Source organism: Crassostrea angulata, chromosome 2, assembly GCF_025612915.1.
Source record: "Crassostrea angulata isolate pt1a10 chromosome 2, ASM2561291v2, whole genome shotgun sequence".
Lineage (NCBI taxonomy): Eukaryota > Metazoa > Mollusca > Bivalvia > Ostreida > Ostreidae > Magallana > Magallana angulata.
The window spans coordinates 65,138,314-65,161,442 of NC_069112.1; the positions used below are offsets into that span (position 1 = coordinate 65,138,314).

Sequence of the window (23,129 nt, forward strand, 5' to 3'; positions counted from 1 at the left end):
TGACATGATGAGAAGTAAAATTTATCTGCAATGTGAACATTTAAAAAACACATTTAAAACCGAGTTAAAATCATGTTGCATGCTATGCTATGGTATGGTGAGAGTCTATGAGATTGTATGCTATCGTATAATATTTCAATGCTATAGTCTGAAATTACAATGTTATACTATGAGTTTTCAAAGCTGTATCAGCTTTTGTTATTGTATATGTTGTAAAAGATATGCTTGAACTAACTGAACATTGTAATTGTTTTAAGAGCTTACTGTTTAATACTGTATGTAATTCAATGCTCAATTTCTATATAAAAAAAAGTAAGTAAGTGAGTAAATGGTTATACATGATTTAATACAAATACTGAAATATTTAAACATTCCAATAAATTTAAATTAAAAATTTAGTCATTGTATGTACTTAATTTTCTAACGGTCTTTTATTTAGCGGATTATCTGATATTAAAATAACGTATAATATGGTTCACAATAGTATGGGTGATATTCTCACAGAACTGTAAAACACAGTTGCATGAAAAGATGATTACAGTTTGTTGACGACGTTATTCAATCTGTGAAGAGAATCTTCATTTTTGTTTTTATTGATGTAAGAATCCTAACCGTTCAAAGACAGTTATCCTAGAAAAATTCATAAGATATATTATTCATGTCGTAAAAACATGTGAAAAGGGGCATAGCTTTGCGATGTAGATATTTTTCAAAATCTTTTGCAACTAAAAGCTAATTACTTATTTATATGGAAAAACACAACTAATATAATTGAAATATTGGTATTGAAATATTGGTAATGATAATAGTTCTTACGTTAAAACTCTACTTGATTCTTTTAACTTTGTTTTTACTCTTTGCAACATCACATGTATTCTAATGATATGCTTAATTTATTTCTTTTAACACAAAGGTATTCCACTGCTTAATTTCTTTTATCAAAATGGTAAGTAAGTGAGTAAATGATTATACATGATTTAATAAAAATACCGAGATCTTTAAATATTCCAAAAAAATTAAAAATGTAGTCATTGTATGTAGTTTATTTACTAACGATCTTTTATTTAGCGGATTATATGGTATTAACATAAACTAAAGTTTAACGTATAATATGGTTCACAATAATATGGGGGATATCTTCACAGAACTGTTAAACACAGCTACATGAATAAAAGATTACAGTTTGTTGACGACGTTATTCATTCTTTGAAGAGGATTTTCATTTGTGTTCTTATTGATGAACAATAAATGAATCCGAACCTTTCAAAGACGGTTATCCTAGAGAAATTCATAAGATATATTATTTATGCCGTAGAAATATGTGAAAAAGGGCATAGCTTTGCAAAAAACTAATATTTGAAATGTTTTTGCAACTAAAAGCTAATTACTTATTTATAAGAAAATAAAAACCTTTCGTCTAATGTAATATGAAATATTGGTAATTATAATAATTCTTACGTTAAAACTCGACTTGATGCTTTTAACTTTGTTTTTACTCTTTGCAACAGCACTGATCCACAAAAAGGCTGCGGGATTCACCACAAAATATAACCATTCACTTAAGCAAAGACAACCATAATCTTACTTAACTGTATATTATGTTTTAGAGCAAGAACAGAATGACTGATATATCTTTGAAAGAGGTTGCATTCACAACAGTTATGTTTTGCATTGTAACATTATACAATGGAGTGACATCTTCGGTTGTTCCCGGTGAGAGGTATCGTTGTCCTGTTGTCCGGGTGTTGGAGATCATTGGACAACAGCAGTGTGTCCGGAAATGTAGACACAGACCCAAGCTATGTCGGGGAGTCAACTACCGGAAACAGGAACTGTTGTGTGAACTCGTGTCGGCCATCGACAAAACGGAAACCAATCCAAACTATGTGAGGATTAAAGTAGATAAGGTATCGTTTTATCCAGTTTATTTCAATTGTTCCTTCTGTTTTTACTGGTAATTTATAGTCAGAAGTAATTATAATACGAATTGTTAACAACAATGTGTTGAATGCATCATATTTTGTAATGTTTCCTGGTTTTTGTTTATATATATTTATTCTATGTTGTCAACTGTCATCCTGCAATAAATGTCACGTTAATAAACATGAAAATCTAGTTTAAAATTTGTTAGAATTATCATGATAATCTAACAGTTTCTTTAAATATAACATGTAATGCAGCATGAAAATTTACACGCGTTAAAAGGAATATTATTAAAACTTATTAAGCTCTAATATAAAGCTCATATATAATTAGTTATAAACACTTTTTGTCCAGCGCCTGTCTGTCCGTAAATTGTTTGCTAATTTACCATTTCTTCTCAAGAAGAACCGAACCAGAGCATCCTGAGTAATTCAAGTTTGTTAATGTAAAATAAGGTGGTTATATCTTAAAAGAGGAAATAGTAATTGCTGTACTTTAAAAGAATAAGTTAAGATGTTCTTTTCGAAAACGATTTCGCCAGAAATAGTGTAAGTTGTATGAAAGCATCTTAGTGGTGAATATTCTAGTTAACACACCTCACAACCTACTCAATATTCAGGGTCATGAACCCTTGGGAGCATTCATTATTGCTCCCAAGAGAGACAACTCTTGAAAACGTGCATTGACTGTAGTCCGTTTCTTTATCTTATTAAAATAAATAAATTCAGAAAAGTTTTCAAAGTGTTTTAATGTTTAATACATATTACAATGAGTATAAGGTATGAAAAATGCATGAAAGAAGTACATTATCAAATGTAGTACTAGTAATACACTGTATTATGCAAATTGAAAAAAAATACACAGGTTGTAAGAGATCTTTTTTAAAATAAATATTCTTAATTAATAAAATTGCATCAATCTTTAAAAATCATAAAACTCATAGACATGCAGTTCAACATAAATAAAGTGATATATTAAATGGATAGGATATACTGTACGGCAATTAAAAGATTAAGATGTCATATTTCATATTAAAGGTAATTCAAAATTAATCACTAGAGTTGTTTCAAAAGCTCCATACCATTTAAACAATGAAATGGTTGCAGTAGGCCTATTTGTATCTAGTTTAATATAATGAAATTAAACTAATGACCCCTATACATCATTCTAAGATAAGATATAGTAATTGACATGCTGTTCTAGAAACTAAAGTGATATGTTACAGTCATTTCATGCATATCTTTTACAATTTAATGCTATGCTATGGTATGCGATTTTAATGATATGCTATGAGATTGGTATGCTATGCTATGAGATCTGTATGCTATGCTATGAGAAATTGAAATGAAGGGCTTAATGATATGGTATGCAATGCAATGCTATGGTATGCTATGAGATTTGAACAAAAACACCTCCATACACAGAAGAGTTCCACACATTTCGAATTAAAATAATAAGAAGCCAAAGTTTACCACAAATCTATCATGTAAACATTTATTTTTTCAAACAAAAACATTTAAAACCGAGTTAAAATAATGTTGTATGCTATGCTATGGTATGATATGATGAATGCGATTCTATGAGATTGTATGCTATGGTATGAGATTCCAATGCTATGCTAAGAGATTTCAATGCTATGCTATGAGATTTCAATGCTATGCTATGATATGGTGTATGTTGTAAAAGATATGCTTGAACTGACTGTACAGGGATCAATAGGATATACTGTGCAGCAATATGAGATATAAATGGAACAAATTTCAGTGGCTTTGTTTCCAAACATATGATTAAAGGGGAAAAAATTATATTTTAATTCTTTTTCATCTTATATTAAATAATAATCTAAAAAATATTAATATTTGTATTTGATGGCTAAAACTTAATATTTTTCTGTCAATTTCTTCTGTTCATTCACAAGACCTATACATTTATCAGACAATTTTTATATGTATTATGTCCATTTCCAATTGTAACTGAGTATTTTTGTTCTGTTTGTATACAAAAGAGTATATTAGAAAACTTATATTAAATAGTAATGCCAAATTTAAATTAAATAAAGAAAGCTGTTTCCAAAAATGTTACATGTACTATATGAATATGTTATATAAAAACATATGTTAGATGTATCGAAAAAATACAAAATAAGTGCACTCAATAAAAAGTGTGTTGGTATTCATTATGTGAACACTTAGTGTTGAAACAATTCATCCAGTAACATTTAAAGTGCCAACACCTTTTTTATGTAACATAAATAAGAATGTTATGAATGATGTGTATAGAACAAATTCTTCTGTGGTTGGCTCCATGAATCTTGAAAAGATGGTGTGAGTTGGTAAACAGGCAGAATAAGGTTCCATCCTAATCTTCATGCATTCCATTCTAGAAATATTCATTAATGTCATGGTCTGGAAACTAAAATAGAATAAACATAAAGTGTTAAAAGAATTAATTTATTTTTGAAACATTGTGCACTCACCAAATACTTATATATTCAATGCAGTTATTTCGAGAATGTGCTATAAAGTGATACTGACAATGTTATCTTTTCTAATATTGTACATACATGTATTACATCATTTTGCCGCTAATTTTAAACACAGCTGACAGTTTCTTTATTTTTTTATTATATATATAATGTCAAAAGATAGTTGCATTATGTGCATGTATTTTCAGAAATTTTAAAAGCCATAAAAACATTTTAGTCCTACAAAACACTTTTAGTTTTTCAAATTTTGTATAAACAAATCAAATATGTACTAATATACCAGTATTAAAGTCACAAGTGATATGCATTTTAAAGCAATATCACTTGTACAACAAAATCAGGAAACTTGGGTCAATCAAGTCTGCACACATGTGAAAAATGTAATGAATCAAATATTTAAAACAGAATCACCAGAAACCATCTGCCTTTGTTACCAACTGGTCTTACTTCAAAGATATTTAGATTTCCAGTGGACAGAAAGATGTTGAACAAAGTCTTGTGTAACAAATGAATGTCTGTACGAGTTGCAACTATGAACATTCTATGTACACCAATATAAGATTGTGTCAATAACAAAAACTAATCTGAAAAAAATATTTACAACATAAGAAATTCATGGGATTTCTGCAAATCCCATTCTCTCAAAAAGTGTGAAAGACATTTCTTTAAGTTTAAATAACATTTTCAAACTCCCGGTATTCCTTTCAGAGGTAAAAATTCCCACTACTTCAAATACCAATAATCATGCAGTGTTGCAACAAGATGCCCATACAAACCTTCAAGACATGGTGGCTATTTAGAGGACCTCGCTTGGCTTTCAATCAGCTTAAACTAAATATATATCTACATAATGAGTACAAGTTGAAAGTACCTTCTGGGCTTCAGTAGACTTGACTGGATCATAAGCTATATCAAATTGACAATATCTTCTATATTCCTGATCTTCAGATCATCTGGAGGCCACAGGTAAACCGGTAGATTAAAAGAAAAAAGACACACTATCATAACAAAGCTAAATGCTGTCATTATCAAAACAAAGGGTGTGTCCAAGATTACACTTTTTATGGGCACATGCAGTATCTGAGACATGGGTCAAAACATTACCCTAGTAACAGCCATACCAACTCATTGAGTGGGAAATGACATATATATGTAACTATTAAATTTGTCATGGCTTTTCATACTCCTCTCTCTCTATCTCTCTTTCTCTCTCTCCTCTCTCTCTCTCTTTCTCTCTCACACACAGTCTATCTCTATTTCTCTCTCATTCTCTCAATTGTATAAGTTATATTTACATAACAAATACAGACCCTTGATTAATAAACACTCTCGTCGTTAATAGATAAATAAGACATAAAGTTAACAGTTTGAAAGAGATATACGTGTATCAAAACTACATGTATGTGTCGAGGAAATTCTGTAATGACTGAAACCAGTGAAGGCATGATGGACACAAACGCAATATTCTAGGAATAACATACACTATTTTTTAACGTATACTAGGTACCAGTATGTGTAAAAACTGACTATAATACACCTGCATACATATTTCATACTGAAACATGTCTTTCAAGTCACATTTCACAACGACCATTATTTATTTACATTTAGGTAACACATGCAGTGGAATTATTGCACTGCAGGTTTTTAAAAGGGTATTTATCTAGTTTAACATTGTAAGTAAGTATGTTCGTACCGATAGATGGCTACCCCTAGCACGTTTCAGATTGTTGACAAAATCGAAAACTGCTCTTCATGCGGTTTCATGCTGAGCAATATTTGACGAGATAAGACTAATCCTCCCAAACTTCGATTTCACATTAATAAACAATTGTTCTGCAACTTTAAATAATTTAAAAAGCTTGCCGCTGGAATAAACATAAACTTTTACTTACTTTTTCGATCTAAACTCCTCTCTCGATTTGCAAGAGTCTTCAACTGGTCTCGTTAAAATCTCGTAAATTGACATATTTCGGCGTTCTCTAGGTTTTTTTTACATTTTCGTTAATATAAAAATCAGAAAGGCTCCGATTATGCTAATAAGGCTGTGAGGTGTGAGTTAATTCAAATCATGATTCCTGTTGGTAGAGTGAGGCCAGAATGGAGAGGGTGGAATTTCTATAGGACTATATAAATGTATGCAATTATTTATTGCTTGAGTAGTCAATAGACCAGAATATTTTGCCAAGGTCCAGGGAACAGCTCAGTATGATGTTTAACCCAAGGCCAACGGTTTGTTATTAACGATGCTTCTGTGTGGCATTTCTAATATTCGACTGGTAATATTCAAAAAAAAATTTTAGGGTCATGTTATAAGCGATATACACATCTCGCGATTCTTTGTCTTTGTTTACGTTTTGAAAATTGAAGTAAAAATTCCAGTTAAAGACCTTAAATAAATCTGATAAATGCTAGAAACTATTTATTCATGCTTAAAATGAATGAGAAGAGACAGAAATCAGCTTGAAAAAGAATTGTTACCGTGTTAATTAATTGACGTAAACAAACACAGGCACAAGCCTTGTTTTCATTAAAAGAATAGTGAGCTCTGTATCTTGCTATAACTGTTTAACCGATACTCGAGTTTTCCTTAATCGTAGAAGTGCATTTCTAAAGCTTTGTAAACAATAAAAATAGGAAAATCAAATTTGGCTAAAATCGTGACCATACATCTTTTATGTTGATTTTAAGAATAATTGGAGAAAAATGTCACATCCTTTTATAGACTTTCTATATAGGATCTTTCTAACTACACTCTCCAGAGATGTTGTTTATGACTTATGTTTTTGCTATTTATTATTTTCCGTTATCAACCGTTTAGATGCTCACTTTTTAAAATTTGGTATTTAGAAATATTTGTGAACCAAATTTAAAAGATTTTATTACAATGGTTAAAATAAACTTTGCAAATGATTCGTGAAGGTTAATCAACGACATCATGTGCATGATATTGTTGATTCAAGTCAATTACAACTTACAAATTTTCTCATTACCCATCGTGACCGTTTTGTAGACTGCCAATGTACCAGGTGAATGCCTGACGTGTTCTTCTGACGATCAGTGTGTGACCTTCTCCAGTAAGAAAGTTCATTGTATTCGAGGTGGGTTATCTAGTGATCTGAATTTTACTCAGGAATCAGAAAAACACATGTAATGAGATACTCCTACATCTAAATACATTTGTTTCATTCTTTTTTTCTAGCAGTAGTTTTCCAAATGAATTAAGACCTTTACAGGCTTTATTTAGCACACATTCCCAGGTGGATTAGCTTTTTACATCGATGTGATAGTGGTTTAATTTGTATACAAATTAGACAAATCTGTTAAATCGCATTCGATTCAAGGTACTTTTTACAATAATTGTTTTAAAATTCAAAACACCAATAACAATACATATGGGATAACCACAACAATAAGAAACTCAAACTAAAAGAAATTAAGACCACAAATGTACAATTATAGATCATTTATTTTAGTTTAGATTTGTTCATACCTGTCTGCTCTTTTAAATATCTAGCAATTTATTTAATTATTTTGTTGGTATTTCAATTTTCAGGAATGTGTTAAGAAAGCAATAAATAAAAATGTTGGACACAGAATATACAAAAAAAAAAAAAAAAAGCATTTAAAAATATTCATTTGTAAAATGAATATTTCCACGCTTGCGAAGGGAAATCATGAAGTATTTACAAAAATAATGTAAACACAGCTGTATTGATTTCTAAAACAAATTGATTTTAAACATCACTTATTTCTATGTATTATGTATGATATTTAAAAGCATGTACTTTTAAACGCCTTTGTTCATCCACAGACAATGTATAATGACTAAACTTTAATAGAAACGACACATTTTACGGTTTATTTATCGAATAATCCTTTTAACATTTAATGCTTACTCACGAAGGGCGGTGAAGCTCAACAAACAAAAAGGATAAGGTTTTGAGCTAAAAGTAACAAGGAATGATGATACTTAAATATTAATTATCTTTAACTTTTATATACTGATTTTATACTGATGTTAATTTGCGGTGATATTACAGCTTTTTTAAACATGTTTAAATTGCGTGCCATATAATTGTCGTACAAAAAAATCATCATAAAGAAAAGAATCAACAGAAATCATGCCAATTTTTTTGACTAACAAATACATTTTAACTTTTTTTTTAGCACTGCAAAAAAAGTCTTGAAGAAAACAATTTAGGAAATTAGATCGAATTTCATCTGTTTTGTTTTAGATTTATTTTTGTATCAGCTTAAACCATAAAATGCAAAATTATATTAATATCATTTAAATAATATTTTGTGCAGAACAAATTTTACTTATGACAATAAAATTTACAATGTTTTTAATTTGACAACTAAACCATGAGGAAACGACTTCCTTAATGTTTGCTGCAAAAGTCGGAAGGAGTTTAATCGCATCATATTTCAGCATTAGCTATTTATAATGGAAAGTAGCTAAATTTTCAAGTAATGAAAGTCAAATTAGTTTCAACATTAAGAACAAAGACAGCGTTTTATTATGAAATTAATTTTTTTGAAATTTCTAACAGAAACATAATTTGGCATTGTAGACATTGAATGAAAGTTCATCTAAAATGGAAAATTATTTAAAGTAATTTTTATTTTTTTTTATTTTTGGTCATAAACAGTCACAGTATCACATTGTATTTTATTAACACAATCACCAAATATTGTTGATAGTTCTCTTAGCACTTGCATTGGGTAAACCTACCGAACAGTCTTCAACGTTTCAACTTTATGGAGCTGAGTTGGCAGCAGATGGTAACAGAGGTACAAACCTTCTCCAAGAAGAGTGTACATACACAAGAGGAAACGACACAAATGGTGGAGGGTGGACCTACTGACTCTGTATACCATTATATCTGGCAAAATACTCAACAGAGGGATTGACGCAGGAGGAGGTAAGTGTTCAAAGTGACGTTATCAGGTATGCTGACAGAGAAACTACATTGCTAAATTATTACTTGGTTGCAAATGTTTTTGTTGAGAAGTAATTAAATTTCTAAAAAATATATAACATGCATATGAGTAATAAAATGAAGAAACAACTTTAACTTGGACAACATTGTTCTTTAAATGTTTTTGTTAACTTTTACATCTGCGTTTTAATTTTTTAAAGATGCGTCAGACGGCTTTGGGACGTTACCGTCACTGTAGGGTTGACAGAATCTGAAACTCCTTGTGGTTTCTTTGCTGGTCCCGGTACCGCATCACAGCTGGTCGTGATCGACTGTACAACATTACGACGGGGAAGATTCGTTAAGATCTCCAAGACAACTGAGGCTCTCACTCTATGTGAAATTGACGTGTTTGGATTATCCTTCTAATTAATATCAAAGATACGATACCGTTTTATGTTAAATGTTTGCGCGTTTCCACCCTTTCAGGTTCACTCCTTATAGATGTGAGAAATCATAGCGATACTTATTCTTGGAGTTTAACATTAAACTAAATGTTATATATCTATAACACTGCATGCATGCTTTTTATGAACTTTTATATTGAGTTTCTCTTATTAAAAATACCTATTACACTGGAGTGCTTTTACCTAATCAGAACGTGTTGGGTTTGATTCCGTTTTATAACCGTCAATAAAAAAACAACAACCTTTTTTACAGGTAGGAATAACTGTAGAAGCTACACTCCTCACACTGATGATATATTCCCAGCAATGCTAGATACTTTATTTGATCAGTAAGAAAGCTGTTTTGTTTTAATCAATACCTTGTAAACATACTTATATTCATAAACCTAAATTATATAATCTGTCGACTATTTGATAGTTAACATCAACACTAGAGGTACTGTGAGCAAGCTCACAATTGATATCCCCCGCTAAGAAAAAAATCATAAGGAGTGTATTTTTGCTATTATAGAAAATATTGGATTAATCTATTTCACTGTCCATTTTCTATAAATAACAACTGCTCTATTTTTCAAAACTGTTAAAGCTAATAGGAGTAAACAAACCCACTTCTATCCGTTAATTCCATTTTATTTTAAGTTAACTGTTAATGCATGAGAACGTTTGCATCCTTCCGTTAACAACCATGACTTGAATCAAATGAAATCCACATGTCAGCCAGCCATATAATATTTAAACATTTTATTGGTATTCCGATTTTTTCCGAATATTTTTTCCACACATTTTTTTCCCCAACAAAAAAAATTTCATCGGGGCAGTCCATTTTCAGAGAGACGGGGATGAGAATCTAAAAATACTTTTTTGTGGCTTGAGACAAGCAAGCTTTGTGTCAAATTTTAGCTTCTAATTTTTACATTAATACAAGACATGACACAGACAGAATTTAGCATTTTTAGAATAATGACCTTGAACTTCCTCAATTAACCTTGGGTCAAGGTCATGACACACCCTTTGATCATAAGCAATATTTGTGTGAAGTAAGAACTTCTAATAAATGAGGTCTATTGTCTACATTACGATTAACAGCAACATCTATGTAAAGGAAACACGTAGTTTTAATAAATGTTTCAATATCAACGTTACGATACATTCCCAGAGTACTATCGAATGGAATGCAGATTGTGATATCAAAGTTAAGTGTACCGCCATATTGTATGAAGTACAGACAAATGTTTTTCTATACATCGCTGAAAGAAGCCTTAACATACCTGCACGAGGGTGTATCACACGGGTAGTATACACATAAAGTCGGTTATGGCATGTGCGGTTTCAATAAACACGCTTAGAAAAAAAATGCATGTTTCAAATGTTACATTACACTTTCTATAATGTTACAACAATTGATATAAAATTTTTTCCATTTTCCCAGACATTGTCCTTGACTGCTTGGTAACGTTTTTACAGGGACACTTGGTGAAATGTAAGACACCGTTGGAAAATTAAAATAAATTGCGATTTGTATGGCAGTTACACGTACACTCTAATGTGTACTGCATTTGTTAAGCTACCACCAGTCGTTAATAAAAAAGTTACTATTGGCCGATAATGTGTAGATCAAATATTGTCAACTAGTTGATAGTTAGTTGATTTTGAACCAAAAAAGACTTAACACGAAAATATAATATAAATTTCACTAACTAAGCTCGAAGTCGGGAGTGAACGGTTACCTCCACTTTCTGCAATCATGTAATAATATTTTTTCATTGTTAAAAAAATAATATCAATTTTACTGTATTGACTTAATGGTACAAACAACTTCAACTTTCTGCAATTTACATACATATGTTGCACTTACATCGGAAATAATTCTAAATATGTGTATGTAATAATTATTTCGCCAAAAAATTTAAAAAAAAAAAAAAAAAATAGAAGCCTGTTCTCTCTTTTAAGTAATAAGGCCAGCATTTTTTTATTTTTAGGTTTACAAACCCGCCGCTCGGTTTTCTGAGTTTTTAGAAAAAAAATAAAATTACAAACAAGATCTTTTTTTTCTCCCCGACAGCAAATTTTTCCTAGTAGGAAAAGTGTGTCGTCATTGTTATCACAGAGGTATAAAATCTGCTCTTTTTGTGTCATGATAGCCTAACAATTTCTTACGCATCTTTTTCTTGTGCAACATTCTTCAGAGAAGCTTCTACAAACACTCTGCTGTAAGTTTCATACTTTGAAATTTTACCGACAGTGTTGACCAGTGGCTAGACGAGATAGTCACACCTCACTGAACACGGCTTCGATAGTTACCTGTGCAGCTGTATTCAAGTACATCACTGTAAAATGATTCCCTTTCATTTTGTGTTGATTTGGCATATGTATTAATTGGCTTTTTTTAAAATTTATTTTACAGAGAGAGAGAGATGTATTAGAGATATTGTAAATTTCTGCAGTAACTATTCTCATGAACACATTTTAAAGTGACCTGCCTAGTGAATTAAAAAAAATCATATTATTGTTTGCGTATTTTCCGTTATTTTCAATTAAAATTTACCATTACATAATTAATTGCATAGTTGTACTTTGTACATGGAAATTCAACAGGATAAAATACATGCACACATATAGTTGCAGTGATTTTATAGAGTCTGTTCACATTCACAATGTTATGTTTGAGTTTTCTCACATATAAACACCCAAACCAATTTTGTAAATAAAATGTGAGAGATCAATGAAGTTGAATATTTTTTAACTGCAGAAACATGAAAGTAATAAATATTTTGTATATTAATAATTATATACTAGTATCATACAGGAGAAAACATTATGACTTTATGTACATAAAATTTAGGTTTTTAAAAAAAAAATGAAATGTTGACATGTCCGACAATAGTCTGACTAGTAACTTTGAATCTTGGGCTAGTAACTTTGTGGCCAAATTTTGTAATTGCACACCCCTGACGTTGCTATATGTGCATGTATTATCAAAGCTGTATGTCTAATATTCTATTGTACTATTTCAGTGATATGTTACACAGATGACATACTTTCACATGCTAAACTTGATGCAGTTACACACCACTATCATGAAGTTGTCATTCATTATATTATTAGAATAAAGATGATGTCATGAAAGTTTTTTTTTCTCCTACAAAACTTAACAATTTTGTGGTTCGTAAACCTAAAAATAAAAAAATTGTAGGTCAAAAGAGATTTTCATTTTTTTTTTTATTTCCTCCTCCTACGGAACTTAATCATTTTGTTGTTTGTAAACCTAAAAATAAAAAAAATGCTGGCCTAATGGGGAATGCAAAAAAAAAACAAAATATAAAAATCCAGGATTTGGTATCAAATATGGACTTTGGAAGAAACTAAATTTCAGTTACTTTTTTTTTTACAAATTATAAAAAAAGAAATGTTGCAGTAGGTGACAGAACAATGCAATGTTTGTTAGAATCTCGTACAGTGGATGGTCAGTAGAGTACATTGCCTCTGTACAGTAGATGTACAGTTAATTAACAGAAGGGAACAATGATTATACAGAAATGGCAACGATGTCTTATAATTATCGGAAATACCAACAGATTTTGAATTCAGAAGTTAAAAGAACAGCTATAAGGGAAATTGATTGTAAATGATGTAGAAATATCATAAAGAACAAAGTAACTTGCAAAAATATCACATTCTGTTTACGATATAATCGTTCATTGAACTGGGTTTTTTGTCGATTCCATTGTTCAAAGACAGCTTTTCTAGAGAATCGTTTAATATATATTATTAATTTCGTTAAAAGCTTTTCAAGGAAAGTTCTTTGATAGAAATTCATTCAATTTTAATTTATATTTTTTCTGCGAAAAAGATACACGTATTAGGCTGGTGGTATATAATACAAAGTGTAATTGTTTAAGCAAAGCAAAAAACAAAACCTAAAAACCATCATTTAATTTTATACTTAAATCTGAAACAAGCATAGAATAGTTCACCTTCTGATTGGTAAATATTTGAATGAAGTGACATTTTCAACAGTACTGCTGTGTGTTGTATCATTGTATGAGGGAGTGACATCTGCGGTTGTTCCCGGTGAGAGGTACCGTGGTCCCGTTGTTTAATTTCAATTTCAATTCAATTTATTCTCTCAAACCATTATCATACAATGGTACATGAGGTACAATAACATATTTACATTAAATTGTGATGTCAAGGGTCTAATAAATTATATATAAATTATAATACAACATAGTATTACATGTGTTAGTAAGCACAAGTAAGTAAGAGAAAAAAAAATAGTAATAATACAAAAAGTGGTAGAAAAAAAAAAAAAAAATAATGTTGGAGATCATTGGACAACAGCAGTGTGTCCGAGAATGTAGACACAGACCCAAGCTATGTCGGGGAGTCAACTACCGGAAACAGGAACTGTTGTGTGAACTCGTGTCGGCCATCGACAAAACGGAAACCAATCCCGACTATGTTAGAATTGAACTTAATCAGGTATTGTTTTTTCTCTTCTGTTTTTGACTGGTCAATAATACGTAAGAAATGTTCATAATACGAAGTATCAATGACATTTTTTTAAGATCATACATTTTTAATATTGCTTGTTTTATCATATGTCCTGAGGAATTAGAGTTTGTTAGAAAAACGGGCTCCTTATATTTAAGGGGGAATAATAAAGCATTCTTGTAAATTTACAAGATATAGAAAAAATATTCTTCAAAAAAGCTGTAAATTGTGTGCAAGAACCTTCAATTGGTTAAGAGGCTAATTTGTTTAAATCATGGCGTTTTAGATACCCATTATAATTTTTTTTCTGCATCTTGTAAACAATGTAAGTTATTAGTAGTTAGAATAGTAATGTTTAAATTGAATGAAAGATATATCATAGAAAAAAAGAAGTTAAGAAACGTGAGTTTGCAAAATAAAGATTAAAAAGGATTTCTCAGGGTAAAAATGCACCGATTAACCAAAATCCCAGGTACGCTTAGTTACAATACCAATTTGAGACCTACATGTACTGTATAGTTCATAGCTCGCAAATTGAAGCCAGTAAATGGAGGAATAAATTAATGAGAATTCTTTCTTACTTTTGAATATTGACTTGGTGTGTTTTATCAACAGCAACATAAAATACATTGCAGGAACACCTATAAGTAAAATTTCAGCGATTGAAATTCGCAAAATTTGTTATAAAAAAAACCAAACCTAACAGACAGTCACAAATAATGTACATGTCTATTTTAACCAAAGTGAATAACATGCTTTTATAATCAACCGTGACCGTCTTGTAGACTGTAAATGTACCAGAAATGAACCATGAATGTCTGGCGTGCTCTTCAGACGATCAGTGCGTGACGCTGTCCAGTAAGGAAGTCCATTGTATTCGAGGTGGGTTAAATGTCGAGTATTTTATACAGACAATGTAAATCTGTTCACATAATATAAAATGAAACTAATAAAACAGTGATCCTCATTTCTTAAAATAATTAATATATTTGTTTCATTGATATGTCTTTTGCTGCAACACAAAGAGTTGGCGTATGCTTATATTTTATCTCAAGATCAATAAAAACAAATACCCATTAAGTTAAAAAGAAAGATGCATAAGTCTAGCTTATTACAACAACAAAAGCAATAGTCACTTAAGTACCATAGCCTATACAAATACTTGTCGAGGAGTCTTATATATGCATTAAATTAAGTTTCATAATGGAGTAGAAAAATCGTAATATTGTAATGACGACCACCTCCCTGCTAGAAATATTATAAAAATGGACAATAAGGCCTACAATTTTAACAAAAAAGAAAAAAGACAGGAATAAAGTGCATATTTAAAAGGTGCAAGACTGATGAAAATAATTTTCCCATATTTGTTAACTTTCAATAAATTTTTATGTGTATAACAGTATATGCTTTCATAGATAAACTAAAACAAGGTGGCTAAATACAACAACCTGCCATCTCCAATCCCTTGGGGAACAAACACTCTCCCTGTGGACATATAAACTAAAGAATAAGCTCTAAAATCTACCATGTGTTACTCACTTCTCCTGTTAAAACTTTTAAATATTTAACCTTCATTGATTCCACATCTGGCATTTATACCAAAATCATTTTAAATGTTGCTTATTACTGATTGTGGTTAGCCAATAATACTTTTTTATTAACAAGTTTATTTGTTTATTTAGAAATTACAAAGATAATTGTTAAATTTTGATCATAAAACGTCCTTAATCATTATATTCAATGATAAATAACTAAATATGAACAAGCAAAGGAAGACAACTCCATTATATGGTTATAGTTATAGTTACATGTATATAACGAAAAAAAATGGGTTTTTGTTCTATTTGCATCGTTCTTTAAATTCTAATACATTTTCTGCGCAGTTGAGGTTCTGCGGTATGCTATTAAAATATTGTTTTTAAAAAATCGAATGTTTGACTTATGTTTAATACTTTAAACATTAAACTCTCAAATAACAAGATAATATGTTTCACATAATCAAAGTGTTCAGTAATAAGCCATGTACAAATGTACCTGGAATTATTGTTGAAACCACATTGTTTTACATCATGTATCTGATAAACCAGTCATTTTTTTAAAGTTAACATTTTAATATTAACAAGTTGATCCTTTGCTCTCTCTCTCTCTCTCTCTCTCTCTCTCTCTCACACTCTCTCTCAAATTAACACGTTAAAATGATGAAAAAAAAATTCGTTGCATTTTACAAACTTTAGGGGGCTCAATTTATATTATAACTGCATGTTAAATGGGATGCTTATAATATCAACACAGAGAGAAAGAGAGAGAGAGAGGTGGATGATAGGTTTTTGAAGAGAGAAATAGAGATAGACAGAAAAGGGAGGAGGGGAAGGGAAAGCGATAATATTTGTTTTTTCCTTTAAATAATCAATATATATCTGCATTTTTGTAATATTGTTGACAGCTGTTTCCAACCTTGCGTTCCATAAGCCTGCAACACAATCATCAACGTTCACATGGCCAGAAGCTGGACTGAACTACTCTGCCAATCTGGCAGTTGATGGCAACAACGGTACAGACTTTGTCGTAGACTTGAGTACCAGCACAGCGGGTGGAGACACAAAACCGTGGTGGTTGGTGGATCTGCAGGCTGTGTACTCCATCAGATCTGTCAGAATATTCAATAGAGGAATGGACGAGTGGGGACAAGGTAAGGGTAAACAGAAACATTGTTAAACGAACTATCGGTATAGTCTACAAAGTAACGTCATTGTAAAACGACGTAAAATAGTGGAGAACAGCTTTGATTACATCCGTGAAAATAAAACGGGGAATACCCTTTTATCTTTTACGTTTTTATTTTTTGCAAGGTAATAAAAGAACGAAAAAATATAAGAAAAAAATGGAATCTATGCAGGTTTTCGAATTATAAGTAAACAGTTTCACATTAATATATGTTTTGTTTTTTTACTTAGATGTGTCAGACTGGCTGCGGAATGTTACCGTCACTGTAGGGCTGACAGAGTCAGATGTCAACACTCCCTGTGGATTCTTTGCTGGTCCCGGTACTTTGTCACAGCTGGTAGTAATCGCCTGTCAGACATTACCACAGGGAAGATTCGTAAAGATCTCCATAATCACTGAGTATCTCACTCTTTGTGAAGTTGAAGTGTTTGGATACTCTGTCTAATTATAATTACTAATGTCTTAACGAAACGATTCTCTTTCCAACCAAATAATTATGTATAAGTTGAGGTGAGGTTTTCAATAGCTGAATGTTCAGTTTTACATTTATAATAAAACTCTCTATTTAATGATTGCTTTAAGTGTTTTTATTTATAAAACTGCGTGCAGTTGATATACAAATGTAAAGCGTTTTTATAAGCTATTTTATCACGTGTGGTGTATACTATCAGTGTGATAAACCCTTGGTTTTTGAAACGAATGATGTTTTATCAAATACTTCCGGTCCGACACAGTCAAATGCAGGTCTTTAGCTCCTGGTCTGAAAAAAATTCGGATGGACGACCAGGGAGCTAAAGTACCAACCACTCAAAAAAATTGCATATTTATTGCGCACAAAAAAAATCTTGCCTCAGACTTTCTCCGGAGCACGCTTTTCCGACATCGGAAACTGAAGAATGTTAAATTTTCATTAAATTCAATTTCATACATTAAAATTTGGTCAAGCATTGGAACAAAAAAAATTTAAACTAAAATAATCATTAAGATGAAAGAAGTGTTAACGTAATCTATACTCATTCTATTCGGTCTTCCCATAAAATAGAGTTATCGTTACTTTTAGAGTTATCTACTCCTTATAGCAGGTATAGAACACTTCCGGTAAATCATAGTTATCAGTGCGGGAACATACAAAATTGACATGAATTTATCGTCTTTAACAACCTTTGAGGATATTTTGAATTTTAAAAAGGAAGAAATCAAAAGTTATCTTAAATCCGAAAACTTAAAAATCAGTGGCTCAAAACAAGAATTAGCAAGGAGAGCATTTGATCACAATCAATCACAACACAATCAAATTATAAACAATGCGAGTGAAACGCCCACGGATGCATCGTTTGAGGATTGTTCTTCCATACCGTCTTTTGCAGAACTTACGGATGGATGGTCAAGTAACTTTTCAGAAAAAAAACAACCTGCCTGTAACTCAGAAAGATATCGAAAATTATTTAATAAGAAGTAGCAACCGAACGCGTGATCGCCAGAAAATGGCTTGCTATCGACAGTACATACAGGGACATAAGTTTTGAAAGGAAAAATATATTCATAAAATTATGGCAAATAAAATAACAGACGAACACCGTTTTTGTTACATTCGGTCAAAATGTCATGCATCATTGAAAAAAGAAATTTACACACAGTGGGTAGCTGTTTCCAAAGAGTCACCAATGGTTATCCACTCAGCCAGTTGTACATGTCCTGCAGGGTAATTAAATACAGCATTCAGTTTCTCAAAATAAAATTCAGACAATTCAATAAATCAAAACCGATAATTTGATTCTACGTTGATCAACAGTTTTTAAGAAGATTATGAAAACGAGAGTTTATTGTGAATCTATTTATCAAAGCTGAACACCACTCATAATTCATGCACCATCATACAGGAATAAACCCTTCGATTTCGTTACACCCGAATGCATACCTAAAACTCGCGGCCGAAGTGCATGTAGTATCCCATTGTTTGTCATATATTTTTACAATTATTTCTTGTTTATATGTGCATTTTCTGTTCTTACTAGTAAATAATGCATTACTCTGTATATTTTATTTATAATAATACGATAACTTCATCGCGATCGAGAAAAATTGCGATGTGAGGTGTACGTTCACCAAGGTGAGACCTCATCTATTTGGGGTTGTATGAATTATCGGCAATGAAAGAGAAATATCAGTAGCGGACAGCGCCTTTTGCGAGTGTGTTCAGCTTTAATAAATACCAGTTTTTTTTATAGAATTTGTGATTTTAGTTTAAAACAAATTTTGGGCTTAAAAAAATATTTTCTTTTAAAGCCTCGGAGAAGGTTGCACACAAATCGCCGGTCTTCTGTTCACTTTAGAGGAATTGTACGAGAACCATAGTAATAAGCCCTGTACATCAAAGCCGTGCACCTGGAACAAACCTTCCAAGAGAACAAAAGAGTGCAAAACAATTGATCAGCTGAACTTTAAAAAATATAAACAAGATGTAAATCAAACTCCTAATATCATTGAAATGAAAAATAATGATTGCAAATCATTTCGCGATAGTTTATGTGGCAGGTTACAAAACAAAAATGCTGTTATTAACCATCTTTTGTATACCCCTGATAATGAAATTTATGTCAGTGGGGATCTGAATGTAGGGCACGAAGAAGAAGTAGTTTCTTCAGATACGATCACATATGCATCAGATGAATTTATTGAAATTCAAAACAGTCTTCAATTTATTCAGTCTTGTACTACATCTGATAATGAAATGCCCCTTTCCACTGACGTCTGTAATGAGGTTGAATTAAGAACAAGGGTACAGTCTGACAACGAGCTGTGGTTTGAGGCACGTAAAGGCAGAATAACTGCATCATTGTTTCATGATGTACTAAAACGCAAAGAAAGCACTAACCCAGGTAAATTGGTTGAAAAAAATCATAGGTGAGAATAATGAGCAATTAACCACAGCAGCAATAAAATGGGGGCTAAAACATGAAAATATCGCTAAGAAGCGTTATCAAGCACACATGAGACTCCACGGCAAAGAGAAAATATCGGTAAAAAACTGTGGCTTGTTCTTACTCTAGTCATTTATTTGCTGCAATAGTGTCTGTATAGCCCCTAGGAATACAGGGGGCGGGGCCAGTTTTACGTCATCAAGATGTATAGCCCCTAGGAATACAGGGGGCGGGGCCAGTTTTACGTCATCAAGATGAAAGGAAGGGGAGGGTTATCAGATATAGCCCCAGACGATGATTGGTAAAGGGGAGGGTTATCAGATATAGCCCCAGACGATGATTGGTAAAGGGGGAGGGTTATCAGATATAGCCCCAGACGATGATTGGTGCGGCGTGTAATTAGAATTAAGAAGGTTTCACAACAGATTGCATTCATGCAATAGAAATAAGTGGGAGGAGCATATTATTGTGTAATTATATCCATACCACGTACATAGTTAGATTTTATGCAGGGTAATAAAAATATGGGATGGTTTATTTGGTATCATTTGTATATAAATAGTTGACTGAAGTAACATAAGTAAACATAATTTGAAAACAGAAGAAAAACAAAATGGACGACCTTGTTATATTGACACCAAAAATACCTCATGAAGAAAGGAAAAAAGACCTCAAGAGAATGAAAAGCATGGACGATGATCTTTTAGTATTGTCACCAGAAAGGACCTTTGAGGAGGAGAGGGAGGAGGAGGATGACGAAGAAGATGTCAAGAGAATAAAACCCTACAACAAAATTACAATGGTAGAGTTTGACATTGGGAAGGACTGTCATGTGTCAGCACAGAACTACGAAGGAAATATGTACATACATATACGGTATTTTGATACCACTCCCAGAGGAAAGCCATACCCGTCAAAAAAAGGCATAGCATTAACGTTAGAGAAATGGAAAAAACTAACAGAGGACTGTATTGGTGACACTGACAAAGCGTTAGATGACCTAAAGCAAGAAGATGCCAATGTGTCTAACAAGGAACACCTTGGTCATAATGTTCACGTGACCGTGGACCAGGAGTATGGTTTCGTAGACATAAGAAAATGGTGGCTGCCTGAAAAAGCAGAAATGATTGTTGCGACCAGGAAGGGCATTTCTCTCACTGTTGCAATGTGGAAAGAACTCAAGAAGACTATTCCTGTAATACGGAAAAGGTTCCAGGAAGAGTTGGACAGTATTAGATATTGCTATTTAGATCATAACAATCAAATGCCAATGCTGGAATGTCGAAGCTGTAATCCAGACGGATTTATGAATTATTGATAAAAAAAAACCCCGAAATCAGGACGTGAGTTATTTTGTGAGGTTATGAATGACACATATATCAATAAAAAAATTCCACAAAGAATATTTCTTTTTTTTTTTATACTTATGTAGTATAAAAGGTACGAAGAAAATAAAAAAACCCGAAACGCATTTAAAATTGAATTAGTATTGATAATGTTGTCCAACGAAGAGGAACGTTATTTAAAAAAAATATGGACAGATACTACACAGCCTGCCGCATTTAGTGGTCCATATAAGTTATATCAAATTGTAAAACGTGAAGGCAAACATAAAATTGGTTTGCAAAGAATTAAGCAATTTTTGTCCGACACTGATGCATACTCCTTGCAGAAAAGAGTACAACGAAAATTTAAACGACGTCATATTATAACAGATTCAATTGATACTATCTGGGGCGGAGACTTACAAGATGTAAGGAATATCTCGAAGTACAATGACGGAATTCAGTACATATTGGTATTGCAAGACATTTTTTCCCGATTTCTCTTTACCGCTCCACTTAAACAGAAAACTGCGGCGGAAGTAATTAAAGGGCTTCGGTCAATATTTGCAAAAGGACGAAAACCTAAAGTAACAAGAACGGACAAAGGAAGCGAATTTAAAAACAAATGGGTCAAATCATTTTAAAAAAAAGAGGAAGTTCACTCGGTATACACAGAAAACGAGACAAAAAGTAACTTTGCCGAGCGCAGCATTCAAAAATTGGAAAACATTTCGAATGTTTGTACAGAAAGATTCATACAAGTTTGTGGATGAATTAGCAAACATTACACAAAGCATAAACGCCACACCTACTAGACCATTAGGAGACATGGCTCCAGTGGATGTGACAAAAGATACAGAAGGAGAGGCCAGGTTTAGTGCGTTTTTAGAAAGAACACAAAATGATAAACAAACAAACGAAAAGAGGGTTTCCCTTAAGGGGAAGAAACAGAGAAAACGATATTTTAAATTTAAAGTAAATGATCGAGTTAGAATTTCACATCTAAAGCACACCTTTCAACGTGAGTATGATCAGAAATGGACAGGTGAAATATTCGTTATAACCCATAGATTTCGACGTCAAGGCATTGAAGTGTATCGTCTAAAAGACTATGCAGATAAATCTATTTCCGGTACATTTTACGCACAGGAACTACAACTAGTAGACTAATTGTTCTCGAACAATTAGAGGTCTTTCCACCTCATTGTTTTTTATGTTTGAAATAAGATTGCTTCAATAGAATAAAGTATTTTTTCTGCGTTACTTCATTTATAAAAAGTGTCAAACGATTAAGTTTGCAATTTTTTATTGCTTGACCTTGACCTTTGACCTTTATGTCATTTTCATCTGACATGGTAGACGCTTCAATACCAAGTGGTCCGATGTATCTATGATTATTTATTGAAAAGTTATTTGTGTTTTTATTGAATGTTCGAAACTTTCAGGGGCAATAACTGCTAGAAAGTGACTTTGGACCCTGTTGGTATGAATAGATTGAAGAAGCGCTTAAGTATACTGAATACATTAGTAAAAGTTTCAAGTCTCTATCTCTGACGGTTAATGAGGAGTAGCGATAACAAGCATTTTGTACAATAGGGGCAATAACTCTATAATTGTTACATGGTAAGGGTTAGTGGGTTACGTTTTGAAATGTCTTATAATGTCCTTTTAAATCCATGAAAAAGTTTTTCTCTGCCACCCTAAACAAAAGAGATACAAAAACTCATTAATTAAGAGATTTCCAAATGACCTTGACCTTTGACCTTTATGTCATTTTGTTCGACCAAGGTAGACTCTTCCATCCCAAGTGGTCCGAAGTCTCTATGATAAGTAATAAAAAAGTTGGAAGTGATTTTATAGATATG

The 23,129-nt window shown here is 31.9% G+C and overlaps 1 protein-coding gene across 1 annotated transcript; it reads left to right on the plus strand.

Annotated features, from left to right (window-relative positions):
• The first annotated feature begins 531 nt into the window (after positions 1-531).
• On the plus strand, positions 532-17,463 carry LOC128174708 (uncharacterized). Its single transcript, XM_052840193.1, has 9 exons — positions 532-540; positions 1,608-1,907; positions 7,422-7,485; positions 9,116-9,205; positions 13,818-13,878; positions 14,117-14,282; positions 15,080-15,176; positions 16,738-16,983; positions 17,249-17,463. The coding sequence occupies exons 1-9, from the start codon at positions 532-534 to the stop codon at positions 17,461-17,463; spliced, it is 1,248 nt and encodes a 415-aa protein (XP_052696153.1).
• Positions 17,464-23,129: the final 5,666 nt, after the last annotated feature.

What these genes read in the sequence shown, in the direction of transcription:
- LOC128174708 (XM_052840193.1), top strand. An exon ending in TCAGTGTGTGACCTTCTCCA is followed by an intron (nt 7,486 to 9,115) that starts GTAAGAAAGTTC and finishes TATTGTTGATAG; the next exon opens with TTCTCTTAGCACTTGCATTG. An exon ending in TTAGAATTGAACTTAATCAG is followed by an intron (nt 14,283 to 15,079) that starts GTATTGTTTTTT and finishes ACCGTCTTGTAG; the next exon opens with ACTGTAAATGTACCAGAAAT.